Source organism: Hippocampus bargibanti, linkage group LG11 (assembly GCF_051943395.1).
Source record: "Hippocampus bargibanti isolate YZ-2025 linkage group LG11, ASM5194339v1, whole genome shotgun sequence".
Classification (NCBI taxonomy): domain Eukaryota; kingdom Metazoa; phylum Chordata; class Actinopteri; order Syngnathiformes; family Syngnathidae; genus Hippocampus; species Hippocampus bargibanti.
The window spans coordinates 3,797,111-3,818,713 of record NC_142744.1 but is presented as its reverse complement, the minus strand read 5'-3'; the positions used below and the strand labels follow the sequence as shown (position 1 = coordinate 3,818,713).

General features: G+C 38.2%; 1 protein-coding gene across 3 annotated transcripts; it reads left to right on the top strand.

Annotated features, from left to right (window-relative positions):
• The first annotated feature begins 1,001 nt into the window (after nt 1–1,001).
• LOC148891192 (uncharacterized) lies at nt 1,002–21,345 on the top strand. 3 transcript variants are annotated; one of them, XM_089008628.1, is made up of 35 exons: nt 1,002–1,204; nt 1,280–1,333; nt 2,351–2,410; nt 2,632–2,694; nt 2,789–2,854; nt 3,652–3,723; nt 3,794–3,865; nt 4,555–4,611; nt 4,743–4,814; nt 4,880–4,951; nt 5,024–5,080; nt 6,641–6,682; nt 6,795–6,866; nt 6,924–6,989; nt 7,055–7,120; nt 7,194–7,265; nt 7,522–7,641; nt 7,710–7,757; nt 8,603–8,677; nt 8,738–8,860; nt 8,956–9,009; nt 9,959–10,021; nt 10,108–10,185; nt 10,264–10,305; nt 10,387–10,464; nt 11,700–11,756; nt 11,824–11,871; nt 13,393–13,446; nt 13,985–14,077; nt 14,157–14,207; nt 14,298–14,333; nt 17,796–17,873; nt 17,952–17,991; nt 18,816–18,867; nt 19,837–21,345. In XM_089008628.1, exons 1-35 carry the CDS (start codon nt 1,202–1,204, stop codon nt 20,792–20,794), a joined length of 3,114 nt encoding a protein of 1,037 aa, XP_088864754.1. In that variant the 5' UTR covers nt 1,002–1,201; the 3' UTR covers nt 20,795–21,345. The 3 variants fall into 3 exon arrangements, with proteins under 3 accessions (XP_088864754.1, XP_088864755.1, XP_088864756.1); XM_089008629.1 differs by lacking the exon at nt 7,710–7,757; XM_089008630.1 differs by lacking the exon at nt 8,956–9,009.
• The last annotated feature ends 258 nt before the right edge of the window (nt 21,346–21,603 follow it).

The following is a 21,603-nucleotide window of genomic DNA, read 5'->3' as shown; positions in this document are numbered from 1 at the left end:
TTGCTGTATGGATATTTGATGTTGCGTAGTAGTGATGGGAATTCCGGCTCTTTTCAGAGAGCCGGTTCTTTTTGCTCGGCTCACTAAAAAGATCCGGCTCTTTTGGCTCCCAAATGGCTCCTCAGTTTTTTTTTTTTTTTTTTTTTTTTTTTTTTTTTTTTTTTTTTTTGCTTAAATTAAATAACTGCCCAAAATCATGTGAAATTATGTGAAAAACGAATTACTCTCGTTAAAAACTGCACTATATCAAATATTTTTATATCGTGATTGATATAATTTATATGTGCACAAAGAGCATCCATAAACTTTCCCTTTCCCTGTGGTTACTCTGGTCTGATGATCAGCTGTCACTAATTTGCTTTTTATATTAATAATGCCATCATACCAACAAGTAAAAAAATATAATTGAATAATAATAACAGCATTCTGTAATAACATTTGTCCACCTGTCTACCCTAATCCCCCCTCCTCACTGCTGCGTGTGTCTGTAATTTTCCCTCCTCTACAACGGATATCGACCAATCATATGCGGATTTAACCGAAGACCAGGGGCGAGGAATAGAGGACCAAAAAAAAATTGGCTCCCACTTCCGGCTCCTTGTTAGCAACGGGCTCTCTTCGTTCACTTCAGAAATCCTGCTCGAAGAACCGGCTCGTTCGCGAACGACACATCACTATTTTGTAGCCGCGTATGAAAATACAATATATATTGATTTATATAGCGCTTTAACAAGCAAAAGTGTCTCATTCAAGTACCTTACCAACGCTCGCGATATTTATATTTTAATGGTGATTTTAAATCGGAATATGAGACGTTCACATGCTTGACGGAAAGATCAGCAACCCCGGGTTTGCATCCAGCGCGCTTGCCAATTCAAGTTTTGAAAATTGTAAGATTTCCAAGGATTATTGAACACAACACGCCGCTGCCAGGTGAGACAGGCCACGCCCTTCGATTTCGGATAAACACAAAAGCTCGTGAAACTGGTTCGTCGAGATTTTGAAGCGTTGCTGTTCCTTAAAAGTCGTCACAAGTGCTCGGGTGAAGTTTTTTTTTTGCCTCTCGTCCGACGGGAGCAGAGGTGGGTGGAACCTGTTAGCTCGCTAGCCCGGCGGATAGCTCTTTGACACTGAATAGAACCGCGTCGGAGAAGAATTTTCACGAGTTTGCTTCGGAGTCTGAAGCCAAAACAGACCCAAAATGGTGAGCCATAGGAACATGACCACCTGCAACACTTAAATCTTCTTGTCATTAAAATGATTCAACATGTTTGGACAGGATCGGTACAGCGACCTCAATCTGGACTTGGAGTGTGATGAGGGAGACGTCGCGGTGAGTACCGATTTCATTAGTTTAGAACCTTTTATGGCGATAATATTTCATTTAAGAGCATTGTTGACAATCATTCGACTTCTCTATAAACGCAAAAAAAGTCCGTTACATCGTCTGTAACAATATTAACTTTGACGTATCACCCGGGCAAGGACCTCAAAAGTTGCCTCTCGATAATTTGATTTCTTTTTTCTATATAAAACAAATTATTGATTAAATAAAAAATATGACGATTCCATAATACAGCGATACATTGGCTTACGAACTTAATTGGTTCCCAGACAGTGTGTAAGGCGAAAAGTGTGTATCCCAAAAATTAAATTCCCATAGGAAACCATTAAAATGAGAACAATCCGTTCCCAGGTTCCCACAAAACATAATTTTCTACTTTCTAATTTTCTGAGCCTTAAAACTACACAAATTATACCTTATTTTATGTAAAATAAATGTGCTATGGTATTAGAATTAACGAAAAAATTGTACTATATAAAAAAGTCATTTTATTTACCATTGTGATGGTCGTTGATGGCTTGATGGAATGGAGTGGCTGGTTTCATCAGCATTTAACACTTGATGAGGAATGTAACCTTCTTCTTTCACCATCTTGAGGAATGATCCCTGTGCCTGTGCAGCCGACAAAAACAGTCGGCTGCCATTTTGTTGTTAGAAGAACGGTCTCGTTCGCGAACGACACATCACTCATTGAAGCAGCGCCGTGTATGAAAAAAGTTTGTATGCCAAGGTAAAGTTCGTATGTCAAGGTAACATTTTCATAAATTTAACCTTTGTAAACCGAAAAGTTCGTAAGCCAAGGGGTTCGTAAACCAAGGTATCCCCGTATATGCAGTCTTGCAAACATGGGCAGGATTTGGATTGAATTGGATTGGATATGCCTTTATTAGTCTCACAGTGGAGAAATTTACATTTAAAACAACAATGGGAAAAAAAATATTGTCCAACCACTTATGGGCAGTTTGATAATGACCAGGCACCAAAAATGTTTCTCTTGAATTTCAGCAAAAGACGACGTTTTTGGGGGGCATGTTCAAGAGGTCCTCCAAATCGGTCGAAACACAGGTAACAAATGCCGATAATCCTAATGATAATAATAATAATGATGATATAAGTAATATTAACATTATTAGCGCGAATGGCTGCCGCTGCTCACCCGCACAAAAAAAATCCAGTGACTGTGAAGTGTCCTTGAGAGTTTTGAAAGGCACTTCGAAATTAAATATGTTATTATTAATAATAATAATAAACCTTGCAACCTTACCATTTGGATGTTTTGGCCACAGGACAACCTGTCAGTCAGCAGTGAACTCTCCAAGAGTAACGATAGTCTGAACGACAACACCAAGGTCGTAATTTTCCTCGTTTCTATTGTTGCATGTTGTGCATTAGGCCAATTAAGACACCTAAACGATATTTTTGTTTTTCTCCAAATGATTGCAGGATAAGGGAGGCATGTTCAAGGGCATGTTTAAGAAGCAGCCAAAATTGTCCAAAGACCCACAGCAGGTTTGTTGTCGACCTTGTTTGCAAATTGCTTGTTATTTTGTCTTTCATTTCAAATCTTCAACAAATGAGAGAAACTATATGTTGCTTTTTTTTTCTCCCTCGCCCTGAAAAATATTGTTGGTTTCATGGTTGAATGCAACACTGAATGTGTTTTGGTGACATGTGTTTCGTAACAAATCGACACCTGTTTATCAAATGCATAATTATTTTTATGATCTTTTATTTGTTTCAAAAACTTGTCCAGATGAACTTGAATATCTATCTATCTATCTATCTATCTATCTATCTATCTATCTATCTATCTATCTATCTATCTATCTATCTATCTATCTATCTATCTATCTATCTATATCTACATCACAGGTGTCAAAGTCAAGGCCCGCGGGCCAAATCCGGCCCGCCACATCATTTTTTTTCGGCCCGCGAAAGCCAATCAAACTTGTTAAATTCCATGATGATTGCTAAAATCTGAGCCAAAATTTCATATTTTTGGATGTCAACCACAATAAAAGTCATTATTCTTGACTTCAGATTTGAAAACAAGGTATTCATTAATTTGCTGTGTGCTCTATATGTAATATTTGAAGGGATTTAAACATTCTAATGGGTTCCCCAATTTCATAATGGCCCTCGAGAGGAAACCATAACTACAATGAGGCCCGCGGCAAAAAATGACTTTGACACCCCTGATCTACATAATACACTATTATATTTTTTGATTTTAAGGCAAAGTTGCTGGAGGTATTTTTAAAGATTAAGGTGGTGGTGTTTTTTTTTTTTAATTTTATTTTTTTTAGGTGGCGCTCTCACAGCACAATCCAGAGTTTTCGGCGAGCAACGACAGCTTAGATGACGCGAAGCCGTCCAAGGTGAACCCAAACTTGTGTAGTTAGCTTCAACAAGTTAGCCTCTGATACTAAACTCACTTGTCCTTTGTAGGAAAAGTCCGGCATGTTGGGCGGGATACTGAAAAAAACTCCCAAACGGGGACACGCACGCAGGCCCTCACAGGTACACAACACGACAATAACACTTACATAAGCATGTAAAGCAGTGGTCTCAAATTCGCGGCCCGCGGGCCAAATGCGGCCCCCGAAAGAATATTTTGCGGCCCGTCTTGATATGAAAAATTAATGTTAGTGCGGCCCGCGTGATTGATATGAATGAAACATGTGTGTGGAGCTGAACAAGTAGGCGAGATAAGCAATGTTTAGGACAGTTCATGTTCAATATTTTCTTTATGTTAAGAAAGTTAAAGGTTAAAGAACTGTGAATACAGACATTTGAAACTTTATTAAAATAATTAGTTTTCCTGTGTTTTTTTTCAGTCATCTGTAACTGCCTTATGATCATTAAATTATTTTATATATTTATTACTGGTTCATTTATTTTTTTATTCGTTTTTCCATTCATTCATTTAATTCATTTTTTTGGGTGTTAAAACTAAAGATTTTAAAGATTTTGATTTTGATTTTTTTTTATTTTGATTTTGAGAAACTGTGTTGTTTTGTGTCCACTGTGAGACTAATAAAGGCATATCCAATCCAATCCAACATTGGAATGTTTGATCTGTGATTTTCTTGTGGAAAAACTGTTGCGGCCCAGCCTCACCCACACTCTGCCTCCAGCGGCCCCCGGGTAAATTGAGTTTGAGACCCCTGATGTAAAGTATCATAAACAATTTTTGTTTTCTATTTCAGGATCTTCTCGACATCGACCTGTCCGCAAGCAATAACAATGTAAACGACAACACCAAGGTACAGAGAACGTCCCACAACATTGCATTTTCATCTGCGTGTGTCCTTTTATGTACTTAAATGCAACGTCGTATTCTAGGACAGTGCGAGAGTTGTTTTCAGGAACAATGTCTCGTTACATATATTTTCAGGTGGCGCTCTCACACAACAATTCAGAGCTTTCGGGCAGCAATGGCGGCTCAGATGAAGTCAAGCCACCCAAGGTGAGCTTGGAAGGTTAAACTCACCTCAGTGAGCTTCTGAAGCTAACGCAACGTGTCCTGTGTAGGAGAAATCTGGTGCGTTGGGCGGGATCCTGAAAAAAACTCATAAACGGGGACACGCACGAAGGCCTTCGCAGGTGATTGCGCAATACAAAGATGACACACATGTCAAATAAAAAAAAGTCAAATATCAGCTTTTGTTCTTTTAGGATCTTCTGGACATTGACATGTCCACCAGCCACAACACCGTAAATGAGAACACCGAGGTGAGTGAATATTTGTTGTCAACAATTAAAAAGGCTTTGAAAAGCCTTAATGGTCACTTTGAGTGTTCACTCAACATATTTTTACATACACGTTTTTGAAAATGATTTTATTTCAGGAAAACATGTTTTTTTTCTTGAATGATATCCCGACTTAGGTTTGACTCATCCACTGCCAAACGATGCGCTAAAATGTGTCCACTCCAGTGCCAGGGTTTTTGTCATTTTCATTCAAATTGCAGGACACACAGAATATTGAGTTTTCAGACGACATTAACATTCCATGCAGCGTTACAAATCTTAGGCTCTCTTCTTTCATCAGAAAAGAAAGAGTTAATTCCTAAGTTGTATGGGTCTGGAGTTATCTGAGCTTGAAATAGGGGCGGCTGTACAAAATGCAATCCAATATTCATTTATATATAATAATAATAATACATTTCATTTCTAAGCACCTTTCAAAACTCTCAAGGCCACTTTACAGTCACAGGATCAGTTTTTCTGTGGGTGAGCAGCGGCAGCCACACGACAGCATTCACTCTTGGCTCCATGGATAGCTAACAAATAGCTATCTAGGCCTTCACACAACCCGGAAGTAACTCAGATAGAAAGCTAGCTAGCTAATAGACAGATAATAGATAGCTAAGTAATATGGATAGAAAGCTAGCTAGCTAATGGATAGCTAACAGATAGCTTTTTAAGCCTTCACACAACCCGTAAGTAACTCAGATAGAAAGCTAGCTAATAGACAGATAATAGATAGCTCAGTAACTTGGATAGAAAGCTAGCTAACGAATAGATAGCTGACAGGTAGCTATGTAGGCCTTCACACAACCTGGAAGTAACTCAGATAGAAAGCTAGCTAGCTAATAGATAGCTAAGTAACTCGGATAGAAAGATAGATAGCTAACAGATAGCTATGTAGGCCTTCACACAACCCGGAAGTAACTCAGATAGAAAGCTAGCTAGCTAATAGACAGATAATAAATAGCGAAGTGTTGAGCGCTTTCACAACAGCTGAAGCTGTAACAAAGCGCTAACATGGACAAAAGTCAAATGCAGCCCCCTCGTGGAAGGGAAAAAAAACATTGCCAGAGGTCTGACCAGCGCTTTATAGCCACCCAACAAAAACCCGAACAAATTCGGGAATGGCGCTCCACGTCTCACTTTCAATTTCCGAATAAATTCGGAAATGGCGATGATTTAGCCCAAAAATGTTGGCTCCATTTGACACTTTCAGGACGCATGGTCTTTGAACGCAACACTTTAGGTCTTGCTTGAATGATGCCTTTTTCTGTTCTTAGAACCATTTAATTTTGTTTGTTTGTTTAACACAGGATAGGATAATGTCAGGACTTTTTTTCTTGTTCTTGAATGCAACACTGCCTGTATAAATACGTTTTAAAGTATGTATATATTTATATACAACACAATACATCCCAATTTAATGTATATAGCACTTTGTTACGGCTACAGCTTCACATAATAGTCAACACAATGCAAAATAATAAACACAACAGGATATAATTTGAGATTTATTGAGTACAATGTTTGCTTTCCTTTTAGGAGAACAGCGGGATCCTTCAAAAATCTCCCAAAATTGCACGGGTGATTTTATTTTATTTTTTATTTTTTCCCTCCATCCTTCTCTTTTATATCACCTCATCCTGTGACAGTGGATAACAATCAGTTTTTTTCCTTTGTCTTTTTTTTTTTCCAGGATGATTTCTCCGAAAATGACAAGCAGTCAGGGAGCAGCAATAACCTGGCCGTCAACAATAAAAACTCAAAGGTGACTTTTACTTAACCAAATGATGCTAACAGCAATAGCTAACGTGCTCATTCGCAGGAGTCGTCTGGAATGTTTAGCGGAATGTTTAAAAAATCACCCAAGCTGTTAAGAGGAAAATCTCAGGTGAGCAGCCAATTTTCTTCTCATTAAGTGTTTGATTTTTAACTTCACGTTGCATTTTGGTCCAGGATGATTTGTCTCAATCCAGCGACTTGTCAGCTAGCAGTGAAAACCTCTCTGAGGGCGGGTCAAAGGTCAGTGCTGCTCAAGCTAGTGGCTTAGCAGAACAGTCAAACGCAAAGCATTCATTTCCTGTCATGTCCGCAGGAGAAAGGAGGATTCTTTAGCGGAATGTTCAAAAAGCCCAAACAGACTTCAGAAAGCAGAACTCAGTCTCAGGTCAAATATCTTTCCCTTATAATCTTGAACGCATCATTAAAAAAATGTTTTTCACGTTTTTGTAGTTTGTTTTTCCTTGACACTGACTCTGTTTAAATACACTTTTAACACCCTGTTGGTCTTGAACGCATCACAATTTTTTTTTTTTTTTTTTTTACAATTTTAGAACTATTTCACCCAAAAATGTATTTTTGATCCATTTTCGAACTTTTGGGAAAGTGTCAAACTTGACTTTGCGTATACTTTTGTATTTCAGGAAGATTTGACGGCAGCCGTCGAGCTCTCGGCCAGCAACAACAGTCTCGCAGAGAAGACGTCAAAGGACACGTCGGTAGGCTCCAAAGAAAACCTGGCGGACAAGCCCAAAGTCAAACAGGTAATCAATAAATAATTTTTGGGGGAGGAATTTTAACAATTAACATCAACGTGTCTCTGTGCACCCAGAAGGGCTTCAGTGCCATGATGAAGAGCGCCTTCTATTCCGACAAACCGGTACTGTTTTCCATTAAAAATTGCAACGCTATTTTATACATATAAAAAAAAGGGACAATGGTGTCAAAGTCGAGGCCCAGGGGCTAAATCTGGCCCGCCGCATCATTTTATTCGGCCTATGAAATGAATTCAAGCATGTCAAACTTGCTAAAGTCTGAACCAAAATTTCTAATTGTCCCATATAAACCAATGACCAATGTTTTTATTAACTCATTCGCTGCAATTCTATCTGTGTATTTAATAGTGACATTCAGTGTATTAGCTAACTATCTAGTTATTAGCTATATAACTATCAAGGATGCTAGCAAGATAGCTATTAACTATATAACTATCTAGGTGGCTAGCTATCTAGATAGCTATATATTAGCTTTCTACTAGCTGGTTAGCTAGCTTTCTATCTATTTACTTCCGGGTTGAGTGAACGCTGGCGCGTGTGGTTGCTCCTCTATTACTATTATTATGATTATGGTTATTATTCAATAAAAATAACACACTAAAAATGAAAAAAAATAGCAGAATTGAATTTTCCTTTTGTCCATGTTAGCGCTTTGTTCCAGCTTCAGCTCTTGTTAAAGCGCTATATAAATCAATGTGTATGTGTTGCATTGTATTTTGGACAGCCGCCCCCATTTCAAGCTCAGATAACTCCAGACCCATATAACTTAGGAATTAACTCATTTTTTTCTGATGAAAGAAGAGAGTTTACGGTTTCTAACGCTGAATAGAATGTTTGTAGTCCATGTATATACAAAAAAAATATAGTCCTAAAACCCAATATTCTGTGGATCCTGGAATTTGAGTGAAAATGACAAAAACCCTGGCAAATTTTGACACCTCTGATTTAGGATAAGGAGAACTCCGACGCTGATGCTACCGAGGAGATGTCGGACACCGGCGAGACTCACTCCATCCATAAACAGGTTCTACAAGTTGTTTCTTTCTCTCTGCCATGTGATTCATGTTTATTTGAAACATTTCAGAGCAAGCTCGCCGGCGCCATGAACATGTTGAATCCATTCCGATCCGGAAAGGACAAGCAAAGCGATTCCAGTGACGATGACGACGCCACTGCCGCTAGTGACAAGTCATCCAGCCATAAACAGGTTTGGAAAAACCGTCTTTGCGTTTCACCCGCGTTGTCAAAGCGTTACGCTTGTCCTCGACGGCATCCATCTTAATGTGTCCTCGCCTCCCTCAGAACGCCGTGATGGGAGCCATGTCCAAACTGAATCCATTCAGGCCTGCTAATAAAGTAACTAGATTGTCGATGGCTTCTGCTAGCTGTATGGTGACAGTGCAAGTTGGGTGTTTAGTGGTGGCTGTTCGCTTTCAAGCTTTCTTGTTGAGTTTTTAGGATAAGTCATGTGACTCCTCATGACGTTTTAGGATCATTTCACAACCGTTCTTGACTGTTTTAAGACCATTCCAAGATGCAGTGGCATACCTGTCAAACCTGCGAGACACTGTGACCTTACTAAAGGCTCATTTTTTCCTTACTTATGAGGAAAAAAACTATACATGGGTGTCATATTTCATTGCGCAATTTTATTATTAAAAAAAAAAAAGTATTTATTTATTTATTTGTTTTTTTTATTTTTAAATTTTTAAAGTATTAAAGTATTAATTTTTTTAAAGTTTAAAATGTTTAATATTTTAACATTTTAACATTTTTAAATTTTGTAATTTTTAAATTTTTAAATTTTTAAATTTTTAAATTTTTAAATTTTTACATTTTTAAAGTATTAATTTTTTTAAAGTTTAAAATGTTTAATATTTTTAAATTTTTAAAGTATTAATTTTTTAAAATGTTTAATATTTTTACATTTTTAAATTTTTAAATCTTTAAATTTTTAAATTTTTAAATTTTTAAATTTTTAAATTTTTAAATTTTTTTACAGTTTGAACAGTTTTTACATATTTACATGTTTAAATGTTGAGTCTTAGTTTTAAAATTTTGGCCGCAAATTTTGGCCCCAAAAAATGTGATTTCAATCTTCTGTGCTGACCATTTCCAAACATTGTTGTAGTTGCGGACCACTTTTTTAGTCCTAGAAAACAAGAACTGGAGTAAAAGTTTTTTTTTTTTTTGCTGCAAAAAGCAAGTGTGTTTGGTGGCAGTGCATTTAGGCTAAAACTTTTGTTTATTTTTCAAAACAAAAATGAAACTCATATACTTCCATGACTTTTCCTCCTTTTCGCAGAAAGACACAGAAGACACCGAGACACCCAAAGAAGCTGACAAACAAGCGGAGGGGAAACCAAAAGTAGCTTTACATCCATTTATCACGCGTCAACAGTGACATTTGCATCCTTTCTCTTTAAATCCTTCCTGCGTGTCATCCTTGGCCAGCTCAAAAAAAACGACGTTGACAGAGAGCGAAAGCAGAGAAGTGAAACGCCGCCACTTCCACATCGACCCGCCCTGGAGGTTTGAGAGCCGTTTGAGAGCCAGTTTGACACTTTTCGTCGGCCGCTTTAACTTCTTGTCACTGTCATGCCTTGATAGGAAAAAGCCAAAGCCACAACGAAAGCATCGGAGGACGCGATGGTACGTCTTAAACATCTGTGGTCAAATTATCTTGTGTATGCTTTTAGGCCAACAAATAGTAAGTATGTGTGTGTGCTACAGGACAACAAAGACATGACGTCTCGGGAGAGGACAGATAAGGAAGCTCCGAAAGTTCCCCCCCACAAGCCTTCGCAGGAGGTAGGAGGAGCCTTTAAGGTTGTTTGTGTGGATCCAAAAGTAGTCAAAAAGGGTTTAGGAAATGAACCAAAAGACTGATAAACTTGCTCATTCACTGCCATTCCAGAATTTATTTGGGATTTTAAAATATGACATCGAGGGCCATTCCTGAATTTGCTCGGGTTTTTTTTTTTTTTTTTTTTTTTTTTTTTTTTTGTCATGCTTGGGTGCCGATAAAATGCTGGTCAGACCTCTGGCAATGTTTTTTTTTTCCCCTCCCACGAGGGGGCAGCATTTGCCTTTTGTCCATGTTAGCGCTTTGTTACAGCTTCAGCTGTTGTTAAAGCGCTATATAAATCAATATGTATTGTATTGTATTGTATTGTATTGTATTGTGTCCAGCCGCCCCCATTTCAAGCTCAGATAACTCCGGACCTATTCAACTTAGGAATTAACTCTTTTTTTTCTAATGAAAGAAGAGAGTCTAAGGTTTCTTACGCTGAATGTGTATGTAGTCCTAAAACTTAATATTCTGTGGGTCATGCAATTTGAGAGAAAATGACAAAAACCCTGGCACTGGTGTGAACACATTTTTGCATCTCGTCTGGCGGTGAATGATTTTAAAATGAATTTTAGAATATCCTTATTTAGTTACAAAAAATGACAATAGCATAAAAAAAAATTGAAAAATTGCAACAATACTATTTTATACATATTAAAAAAACATTTGGGCACTGGTGTCAAAGTTGAGGCCTGGGGGCCAAATGTGGCCCGCCGCATCATTTTATTCGGCCCGTGAAAGAAATTCAAGCATGTCAAGTTGCATGATGCTTGCCAAAAATTCAAAAATTGTCCCATGTGAACCACAATTAGCGGCCATTATTTTTTTATTTAAAATTCAATTTTATATATTTTTTATTAACTCATTCGCTGCCATTCCCGAATGTATTCTGGAATTGAAAAGTGTAATGTGGAGCACCATTTCCGAATTTGTTCGGGTTTTGGGTTTTCTTGGGGAGGCTGCTGAGAAAATGCTGGTGATGTTTTTTTCCCTTCCAACAGGGGGCGGCATTGACCTTTTGCACAACCGCCCCCATTTTAAGCTCAGATAACTCCAGAGCCATATAACTTAGGAATTAACTTTTTTTTTCTGATCGAAGAAGAGAGTGCATTGAATGTTGATGTAGTCCTAAAAATAAATATTCTGTGGGTCCTGGAATTTGAGTAAAAATGACAAAAACGCTATCGGATTTCAGGAGCTCAGGAGCCGAGTAGCCAACACGACTGCGCCCAAGAAAGATAGCCACAACCAGGTTGGGATCACGAGTCATGTGACCGCGTCAGGAGATCCATATTATTAATGACGTCATTATCTCGCAGGGCCAATCAGATGAGGAGTTCATGAAAGAAGATGGCGACGGGAATGAGGTGAGATGCACATGGAGCGAATGTTTGGAGAATGTTTTTTTTTTTATTTTATGGCTGCCACCTGCTTCAATAATAATAATAATAATAATAATAATACATTTCATTTTAAGCGCCTTTCAAAGCTCTCAAGTACACTTTACAGTCACAGACAAGCAAAGGTACTATAATGAATAAAATACAATTATAATCTCAATCAATCAATCAATCACATTCTAACTTTTAAAAGTACACTTAAACTTAGTAAATACTCTTTTACTGCCTTTTCTTACTCTCACCATCAAGAAATGAGATTAGCTGTACCCATTTTAATGTCAACATTTTAACTCATTCATTGCCAGACAATGTGCAAAAATGTGTCGACTCCAGTGCCAGGGTTTTTGTCATTGTCCCTCGAATTCAATTCACCGTGACAAACTTGAGACTCTCTTCTTTCATCAGAAGAAAAGAGTTAATTGCTAAATTATATGAGTCTGGAGTTATATGACCTTGAAATGAGGGCAGCTGTCCAAAATACATTGCAATACATACATATTGGTTTATATAGTGCTGAAACAACAGCTGAAGCTGGAACAAAGTGATTACATGGAAAAAAGGGGGAATGTTGCCCCCTTGTGGAAAAGAAAAAAAAAGACTGCCAGAGGCCATAGCCAGCACTGTATCGGCACCAAAGTATGAAAAAACAAAACCCAAACAAATTTGGCAATGGTGCTCTACGACATATTTTCAATTCCCGAATAAGTTTGTGAATGGCAGTGAATGAGCCCAGCATTCGTGAGTTTATCTTTTTGTAAATGTCAATTTTTTTGGGGGGTATGCAGTAAGCCCCTGTTTGTGGGGGTTAATGGGGACCAGGACCCCCGCGATAGATGAAAATCTGTGAAATAGGGATCTCTCTCTCTCTCTCTCTCTCTCTCTCTCTCTCTCTCTCTCTCTCTCATCTCTCTCTCTCTCTCACTTTCTCTCTCTCTCTGTCATCGCGCGCACACACAAACACACACACACGACAGTAATCCCTCGTTTTTTGGATTTAATGGGGACCGGAACCAACTGCGATAGACGAAAATCTGTGAAATAGAGATACAGTAAAGTCTCGTTATATCGATACTGGATATATCGATAGTCCCGGTTATATCGATATTTTTTCGGACTCCCTTGAATATCGATATAACGAGACTTTACTGTATATAATAATAATAACCGACATTATAAGACACGGGGTGGTGCTGGGCAAGGTTGAGAAGATGCACAGACGATCCACATGGCTGTAAACTATGGGCTATCGTGCCGCCATTGGTCGACGTCAGCTCTGGGAACCAATCAAGCTACACCTATGTACAAAACCTCGGAGTCATTTGTCATTTTTTTTGACAGTTTTTTGTTCTTTTTTACTGATTAAATAAACACAATAAGTGAACCGTGAAGTAGCGGGGATCACTGTATTTGCCAATACTGGCCTGGCTAAAAAAAAAAATCTATAAATCTAACAGGCATTGATCGTAGCTCCTCATGTCGCCTTTCCAGAGCAAGAAGAAACAAAAGCACCACAACCCATTTATGCCTCGCGCTGCTGCCAAGGTAGGTTAATAATAATAATAATAATAATAATAATAATAATAATACATTTCATTTCTAAGCACCTTTCAAAACTCTCATGGTCACTTTACAGTCACAGGATCAGTTTTTCTGTGGGTGAGCAGCGGCAGCGTTCACTCAACCTGGAATAACTGCAATAGATAGAAAGCTAACTAGCGAGCTAAGTTATAGCTAATAGCTAACTACCTAGATAGCTAGCGAACCAGCTAAATAGCTAGCTAGAGAGCTAGGGAACCAGCTAAATAGCTAGTAGCTAGCAAATAAAGTGCTAGGTAGATAGCCAGATAGCTAGCGAAATAGCTAGCTAGATACACAGTAGATAGCTGAATAAAAACAAGTGAAGAGAGGAAACTTTTCACACACTCGCCATGGTTACCTCAGAGCAATAACCACGGTGGGTAGGGGGAAAAAAATTGGGACCACTTAACTGCTGCAAATTGAAAATAAATGTCATTTTTCATATTTGGATTTAGTGTATTGTCCAATATTTTAACACTTGATGGTGTCGCGTGACCAACAGCCTCCATCGAATGACAAAGGGGTGAAAGACAAAGAAGAAGAAGAAGAAAAAGAGGATAATGAAGACGAGGGTAGCACCATTAAATCCCAGGAGGTCTTTTTTGTTGTTGTTTTTTTTTTTGTACGTTCATGATAAATGATTTAGCTATGTTTTTTTATTAATTACTTTTTAGGTCAAAGTCAAGAAGCCTAAGCGCCACAATCCCTTTATGCCTCGGATCAAGGTAATTATCAAGCGTAATATCTTGGAAATGTCAAAATTCTCTAAGATGGCTGTCGATAAATCAGTTTTCTTTGTTTGGGGTGCATTTCAGAATAAAATGGTGCAAAAGCGAGATGCAGATGCTGAGGTACACTTTTTGCTTGTATTTTTTTCTGTTTTATTTTAATTTGTTTTTTATTTTTTTTTATTTGTTTTTAATTTGTTGATATATTTTCATATATCTATTTTTTTCATTTGATTCATTCTCATCCTATTTTAATCCAGATATTCAATTGAATTACTTACTTTTTCTTCTAATGACATTTTTAAATGACATTTTATATGCTTTATTTTATTATTTATTATTTTAAATGTATTTGTTCTTTTTTTTTTTTTTAATTACAAATATTTTTTTGCCTGTTTTTATGTCTTGATTGTCTTTATTTTGCCCGTATTCAATGTATTTTTTAAATCTTATTGGCTTTATTATGCTTTTTCTTTATATTTTTTTCGTATTAAATCATAGTAAGTTTATTTTTTATTTTTTCAATTTATCAGAATCAGAAAGCTTTTAATCGCCCCACAATGAGGATATTTGCAATTAAAATATTAGTGTCCACATTTTTTTACTCATTTTATTGCAATTGAGAAGACTTTTTATGATTTTTTTTTTTTAAATAAATCCATCTGTCTTTATGCTCTAAGCCACAGGTGTCAAAGACAAGGCCCGCGGGCCAAATCCGGCCCGCCACATCATTTGTTTTGGCCCGCGAAAGCAAATCAAACTTGTTAAATTCCATGATGATTGCTAAAATCTGAGCCAAAATTTCATATTTTTGGATGTCAACCACAATAAAAGTCATTATTCTTGACTTCAGATTTGAAAACGAGCTATTCATTAATTTGCTGTGTGCTCTATATGTAATATTTGAAGGGATTTAAACATTCTAATGGGTTCCCCAAATTCATAATGGCCCTAGAGAGGAAACCATAACTACAATGTGGCCCGCGGCAAAAAATGACTTTGACACCCCTGCTCTAAGCAAAGAAAAAAAATCCCCATTCATAACAATAAGCAATCTCCAAAATGGAATTTTCATGACATTTAAAAAAAAAATATTTTTCATTCTCATTGTTCATATTTTTCCTCTTATCAAACATGAGACAATGTTTTTCCTCTAACACAATTTTTACATATCCCAAATGACTTGAATATGGTCCCACCCGAAAAGGGTGGGACCATTGTTGTCACACAATGCCACTTGGTCATGTTTCACACCTTTAAAGGGACGTTTCGGTCATGTGACGGCTTCCGCCTGTCCTACTCACAATCGTCCTGCAGCAGAAAAGACTTGTTGTCAATATCTGTTTTGGCTTTTTTGTATTTTTGTATTATTATTATTTTTTTTTCTGCTCCACCCTCGTCACCTTTTAGCATTCCAAAACGTAAGCCTAAGCGGAGCGCAGCCACCGCGTCAAAGGCACGTCAAGTGAGACGAGGCCACCACAATGTGTCCTGACTTGTTTGTCCGCTTCTCTTGAGGAAGACGCCAATTCCGCGATGAAAGAAAATAAGCACTTACTTCTCATAAAGGACAACCGACACCATTTTTTTCTTTCCTAACTGACATCAGAAAAACGTTTAATAGCATCTAAAATACCCAAAACATGCAGGCAGATATTTTTAGTCAAATGCAAAACACCAATAAAAATGACCTAAAGTGTCCCAAAACTACTTAAAAATGACCTCAGAAAGTTCCGCCCCCAAGTTCGTGACGTCACGCCAAGACATCTTGCATTGCTGGAGAATCAAAACAATGGCGTCAGATTCGGAGAATATGCTTTCTTGTTACACATCCAGTTATGAATATGATTCAAATAGTTCTGAAGAGGAAAGCATACATGTTTGCAATCGATTAAAGAATTTATTCCGTGCCATTTTGAGGCAACATCAGGGGGAAATGAATCATCAAAAAAGAGGCAGAAAATGGCGACCGAGCTCCTGTGAGGAATTAATCAGCCCATTTCCACAGGCTGATAAATTCCTTATATGGAGCTTGGTCGCCCTCTTCTGGCTCTTTTTGGTGCAACATGACGTTTTCAGACCAAACAAGCACAGCAAAATGCATTGACGTGATGGAAGGACTGCTACAATGTGTCCTTTTTTTCGGTCAGGGGTGTTCCTTCAGTGGCGTCACGTCAGGCATCATCATCAACTCGAAAACAAGACTTCCGGAATAGTCAGCGCGAGTCTTAAAACGTAAAATATAGCTATATGCCGTGGAATCTTATTAAAATACGCTCAGTCGAAGTCATTTGAAGCCATTTTGGACTTATGGACACAACTTGTCCGGTGGCGTCCGTTGTCCTTTAAAGCATCCAGTAGGAACACGCACTCGAATAACACACCGCTCTTCCGCCATAAAGCACAAGAAAACACATTTTGGTTCAGTTTTGTTTGTATTTTGGTTGACATTTTCATTTTTTTTTTATTTGGTTTGTTTCATTCTATTTTTTTCTCACATTTATTTAGTTTTGATTGACTTTTTTTTTTGCTTTTTATTTTTCTTGAATCATATTCATTTTTTTTTGACTCAAATGTTTACAATATTGTTTCATTATATATATATATATATTCCTTTTTATTCTAGAATTATCATTTTGATTCTGTTTTAACTATTTTGATATTATTTTAAAAGTACATTTAAATTCACTTGTTTTAATCTAATTGGGTTTAAATGTAGCATTTCTAAACACAATGATTTTTATTTATTCGTTGATCTTTTTATTTTAACATGTATTTATTTTGTATTTTTATATGTCTGTATTTATGTATTTAAATATGTATTTGTTTATTTGTTGATTTTAATATTTATTTTGTATTTTATGTGTATATATTTATTTATTATTGTGTTTATTTGATTATTATTTTAATATTTAGTTTGTATTTATTCGTTGATCTATTTATTTATTATTGGGTTTGTTTATTTTAATTTAGTTTGTATTTTATGTATATTTACTTATTTAGCTATTTGTATATGTATTTGTTTATTTATTTATTATTGTATGTATTTATATATTTACTTATTTATTTATAGTGTTTGGTTGTGTTTGCAGTTCATTTTCTTGGATTGAATTAGACTTTGTTTTAGCTACAGTCAAATTTACGCCTCAAGCATTTAATGTGAGCATGGATTGTTTTTTTAATAACATGTACAGTATTTCTAATTATATTTCCATTTTATTCATTTGTATTAATTTGTATTTTTTTTATTGTATTTTTGTTCATTTTCTTATTTGGATTGATTGAGAATAAGCATGGGTTTTATTTAGTTTTTTACATTTTTTTTATATCCTGTTTGTTCATTTCCTTATTTGTTTCGATTGTAAATAACCATGGGTTTTATTTAGTTTTTTACTTTTTTTATATATCATGTTTTTTTTTCTTGTTTTTCAAGCCATCTTTTTTTTCACCAGACAAATATTAATCGCTGTCGAAAATAGCAACCTTGTATGATAAGAATTGTGTTATAAGACTTTTTGCATGCACCTTTTGGCTGGCCCCAATGCAAATGGCCTGTAGCGACTTGTTGCACTGCTTGTGTTTCAGAACGAGGCTGGAACCAGATCGTTGTTTGAGCGCCTGGAGGAATTCCGCATCGATCCGTTACAGCCTGAAGACGAGCAGGTCAGTTGATGACCATTATAGCTCAATCGTGTTAAATGGCCTTATTTAAGCTATCCATTTTTTTTTATGTTCTTCCAGGACATGGAGGGTCTTATGGAGTGGTGGAACAACGTGGAATGTAAGTTAAAACAGGGATGCATCATCGACGCATTTTGACAGCCACTGACGCAACTTTGGAAGTCTATTACGATTAGCGCATATTGCTACATGATCAACCCGGAAGTAACTCATATAGATAGAAATAATAATAATACATTTCATTTCTAAGCACTCTTCAAAACTCTCAAGGTCACTTTACAGTCACAGTCAATATGACAACACAAAGAGACAGCAAGTTATCTGGCTATCTATTAGCTATCTATCTAGCTAGCTGACTATCTATTAGCTATCTATCCAGATAGCTGGCTCTATATTAGCCATCTATTAGGTATCTATCTTACTATCTATTAGCTAGCTAGCTGACTACTAATTAGCTATTTATTAGCTAGCTAGCTAGCTTTCTTTCTATTTGAGTTATTCCGGGTTGCTGGCGCATGTGGCTGCCGCTGCTCGCCCGCAGAAAAACTTATCCTGTGACTGTAAAGTGACCTTGACAGTTTTGAAAGGCGCTCATAAATGAAATGTATTATTATTATTATTATTATTATTATTATGAAATTTAGGCCATTTTTCAGAAACAAAGGGGGCAACTGGTCCCCTTTTTTTTTAAATTTCCCAGATGCATCCCTGGTTAAAATACAACATTTTGTATGATTTAGCCCACCTGAAACTGGAGGTCACGACACGATTTAAAAGCATGGTGTCGTAACCTCGTTGTCAGAATCAGAATCATCTTTATTACCAAGTATGTAGAACACACAAGGAATTTGTTTCCGGTAGAATTGTCTATTGATCGGCAGTATCTTTGGACTGTGCATCTTTTCAAAATGTGCTCTTCCCCAGCTTGGGAGGACTTGCCTCAGGATGAAGACTTGTCGGATAAAGAAGAAGCTAAGTGAGTTGTCGTTGACATGACGGGATCGACTTTCCATCAAAATCTTTGTACAGTGATACCTTGGCTTACGAACTTAATTGGTTCCCAGACAGTGTGTAAGGCGAAGAGTGTGTATGCCCAAAAATAATTTCCCATAGGAAACCATTGAAATGAAAATAATCCGTTCCAAGGTCCCCATAAAACAGAATTTTCTACTTTCTAATTTTCTAAGCCTTAAAACTACATAAAATATACCTCATTTTATGTATAATAAATGTACTATAGTATTATAATTAAGAAATAAACTGTACTGTATAATAAAGTGGTTTTATTTACCTTTGTGATGGTCGTTGATGGCTTGATGGAATGAAGTGGCCGCTTTCATCAGCATTAAACACTTGATGAGGAACGTAACCTTCTTCTTTCACCATCTTGAGGAATGATCCCTTTGTAGGTGCTTTCTCTGCGATAATTTTACCTAGTTCCTCATCAATTGTGTTCTGTTTAGCTGGGTTGATAGCTTTTTGCATCACGTGTACAGATGGAGCCTGATTGATGGGAATTTTAACCTTGCAGTCTAGACTCTGCTTTTGAACTATCAAAGTTGAAATGAGTCCAAATGTCGCTGTTTTCTATCCATTTTCTCACTCTCTCTCTCTGTCGTCTGCCTGTCTCTTTAATGTTTAACCCCCCCGCCCCTCACCGCTGCGTTCTTGACCAATCACATGGCTTTAACTGAAGACTGGGGGCGAGGAATAGAGGACAAAAACAGTCGGCTGCCATTTTCTTGTTAGGAGAACGGGCTCGTTCGCGAACGACACATCACACATTGTGGCGCGTCGTGTGTATCCCAAAAAATAGTTTGGATGCCAAGGTAAAATGTTCATGAATTTAACGTTCGTAAACCCAAAAGTTCGTAAGCCGAGCGGTTCGTAAACCGAGGTATCACTGTGTCTGTTTTGAAAAACAACCCCCGTTTGTTCCGCTCAGGGCTTTCGCGGTGACGGCGGAGAAGGTTCAGAAGGGCATCCGCGTATTCAACAAGCTGTTCTCCGAGCGCGCCGAGAGCCTCTGGCAGCACGTCATCGACCTGAACGGCATCGCCGACGGCTTGGACAAGTTTAACAAGAACACCAAGATTGCCCAGATCACGGGCGGCTCCACCAGCGCCATCGGCGGCGTGGCCACCATCGCCGGGCTGGCCCTGGCGCCCGTCACCTTCGGCACTTCCCTGATCGTGACGGCGGTGGGTCTGGGCGTGGCCACAGCCGGCGGCCTGACGTCGGCCGGCGCCGGGATCTCCAATCAGGTCAACAATTCCATGGACCGCAAGAAAGTGGAGAAGATTGTGCAGGACTACCAGGAGAAAATGGAGGACCTCAACAAGTGCTTGAAGTTCATCAAGCAGGGAATCGAACACTTGCGGCGGTTCGATCTCATCAAGATCAAAAACAACGCGTACAACCGCGACTTCCCCGTGCTCAACAGTCGCTTTTACGAGGACGGCGCCATGGCGGGCAAGGCCATCCTCGTCAACGCCAACGAGATCATGCGCGTGGTGCAGATCGCCAACGTAGCGGGCAGCACGGCGGCGCGCGCCGTTCAGATCGCCAGCATGGCCACCGGCGTCCTCACGGGCCTCTTTGTGGGCATGGACATCTACTTCGTGGCCAAAGACTCCAAGGAACTGAAGAAAGGCGCCAAATCCGAGTTTGCCGGAAAGATCCGCGAGGTAGCCACGCAGTTGCACGACGGCCTGGTGGAGCTCAACACCATCCGCGAGGAACTGCAAGGCACCGTCGCGCCCGCGGACGAGCGAGACCAACAGATGGACCAGGCGAACGACAAGAAGACGGGGGGTTACGAATACGACAGCTCAGAAGAAGACGAGATTGACCGTATTAAGAAAGCCATCAAGAAAGACCTCGACAACAGGGAATACGTGTGACGGATGTCAACCCTGGAAAACTCTCTCATTGCGCCCTCTGTGATTATCTTGTCGCCTTGTAGCATATCCAACGTTCTTGCTTTTGAAATTTTTAGGAAATACAAAACAAAAACTGATTCTAATACGGGTGACCATGTCGATTCTGACATTTTCTAAATGTCCTTTGTTTCCTGGCTAGCAAAACAAAAGCAGGCTTTGGAGTTTAACTCAGTGCTAGCTTCTCTTCGGAGGATAAACAATGAACGCTTTAGCCGTTCATGCTAATGAGAAAACACAATACCAAGCGTTTTTGATTTTGACATTCTTATGAATTACAAAACAAAACTGATTTTACGATAGGTGGCCATGTCGATTCTGATATTTTTTAATGTGTCCTTTGTTTCCTAGCTAGCTAAAGCAGGCTTTGAGGTTTAACTCAATGCTAGCTTCTCTTTGGAGAATAAACAACGAACGCCTCTCGTTTTAGCCGTTCTTGCTAATAAGAAAAATATGATACGTTTTTGCTTAAGTGTCCTTTGCTTCCTGGCTAGCAAAAGCAGACTTCGGGGTTTAACTCGCCGTTTATGCTAAGAACAAAACGCGATATCCAACGTTTTTGCTTAAGTGTCCTTTGCTTCCTGGCTAGCAAAAGCAGACTTCGGGGTTTAACTCGGTGCTAGCTTCTCTTTGGAGAATAAACAACGAACACCTCTCGTTTTTGCCGTTTATGCTAACAACAAAACGCGATATCCAACGTTTTTGCTTAAATGTCCTTTGTTTTCTGGCTAGCAAAAGCAGGGTTTCAGGTTTAACTCAGTGCTAGCTTCTCT

What these genes read in the sequence shown, in the direction of transcription:
- LOC148891192 (XM_089008628.1), top strand. An exon ending in AGTCATCCAGCCATAAACAG is followed by an intron (nt 8,861 to 8,955) that starts GTTTGGAAAAAC and finishes CGCCTCCCTCAG; the next exon opens with AACGCCGTGATGGGAGCCAT. An exon ending in TGCCTCGCGCTGCTGCCAAG is followed by an intron (nt 13,447 to 13,984) that starts GTAGGTTAATAA and finishes CGTGACCAACAG; the next exon opens with CCTCCATCGAATGACAAAGG.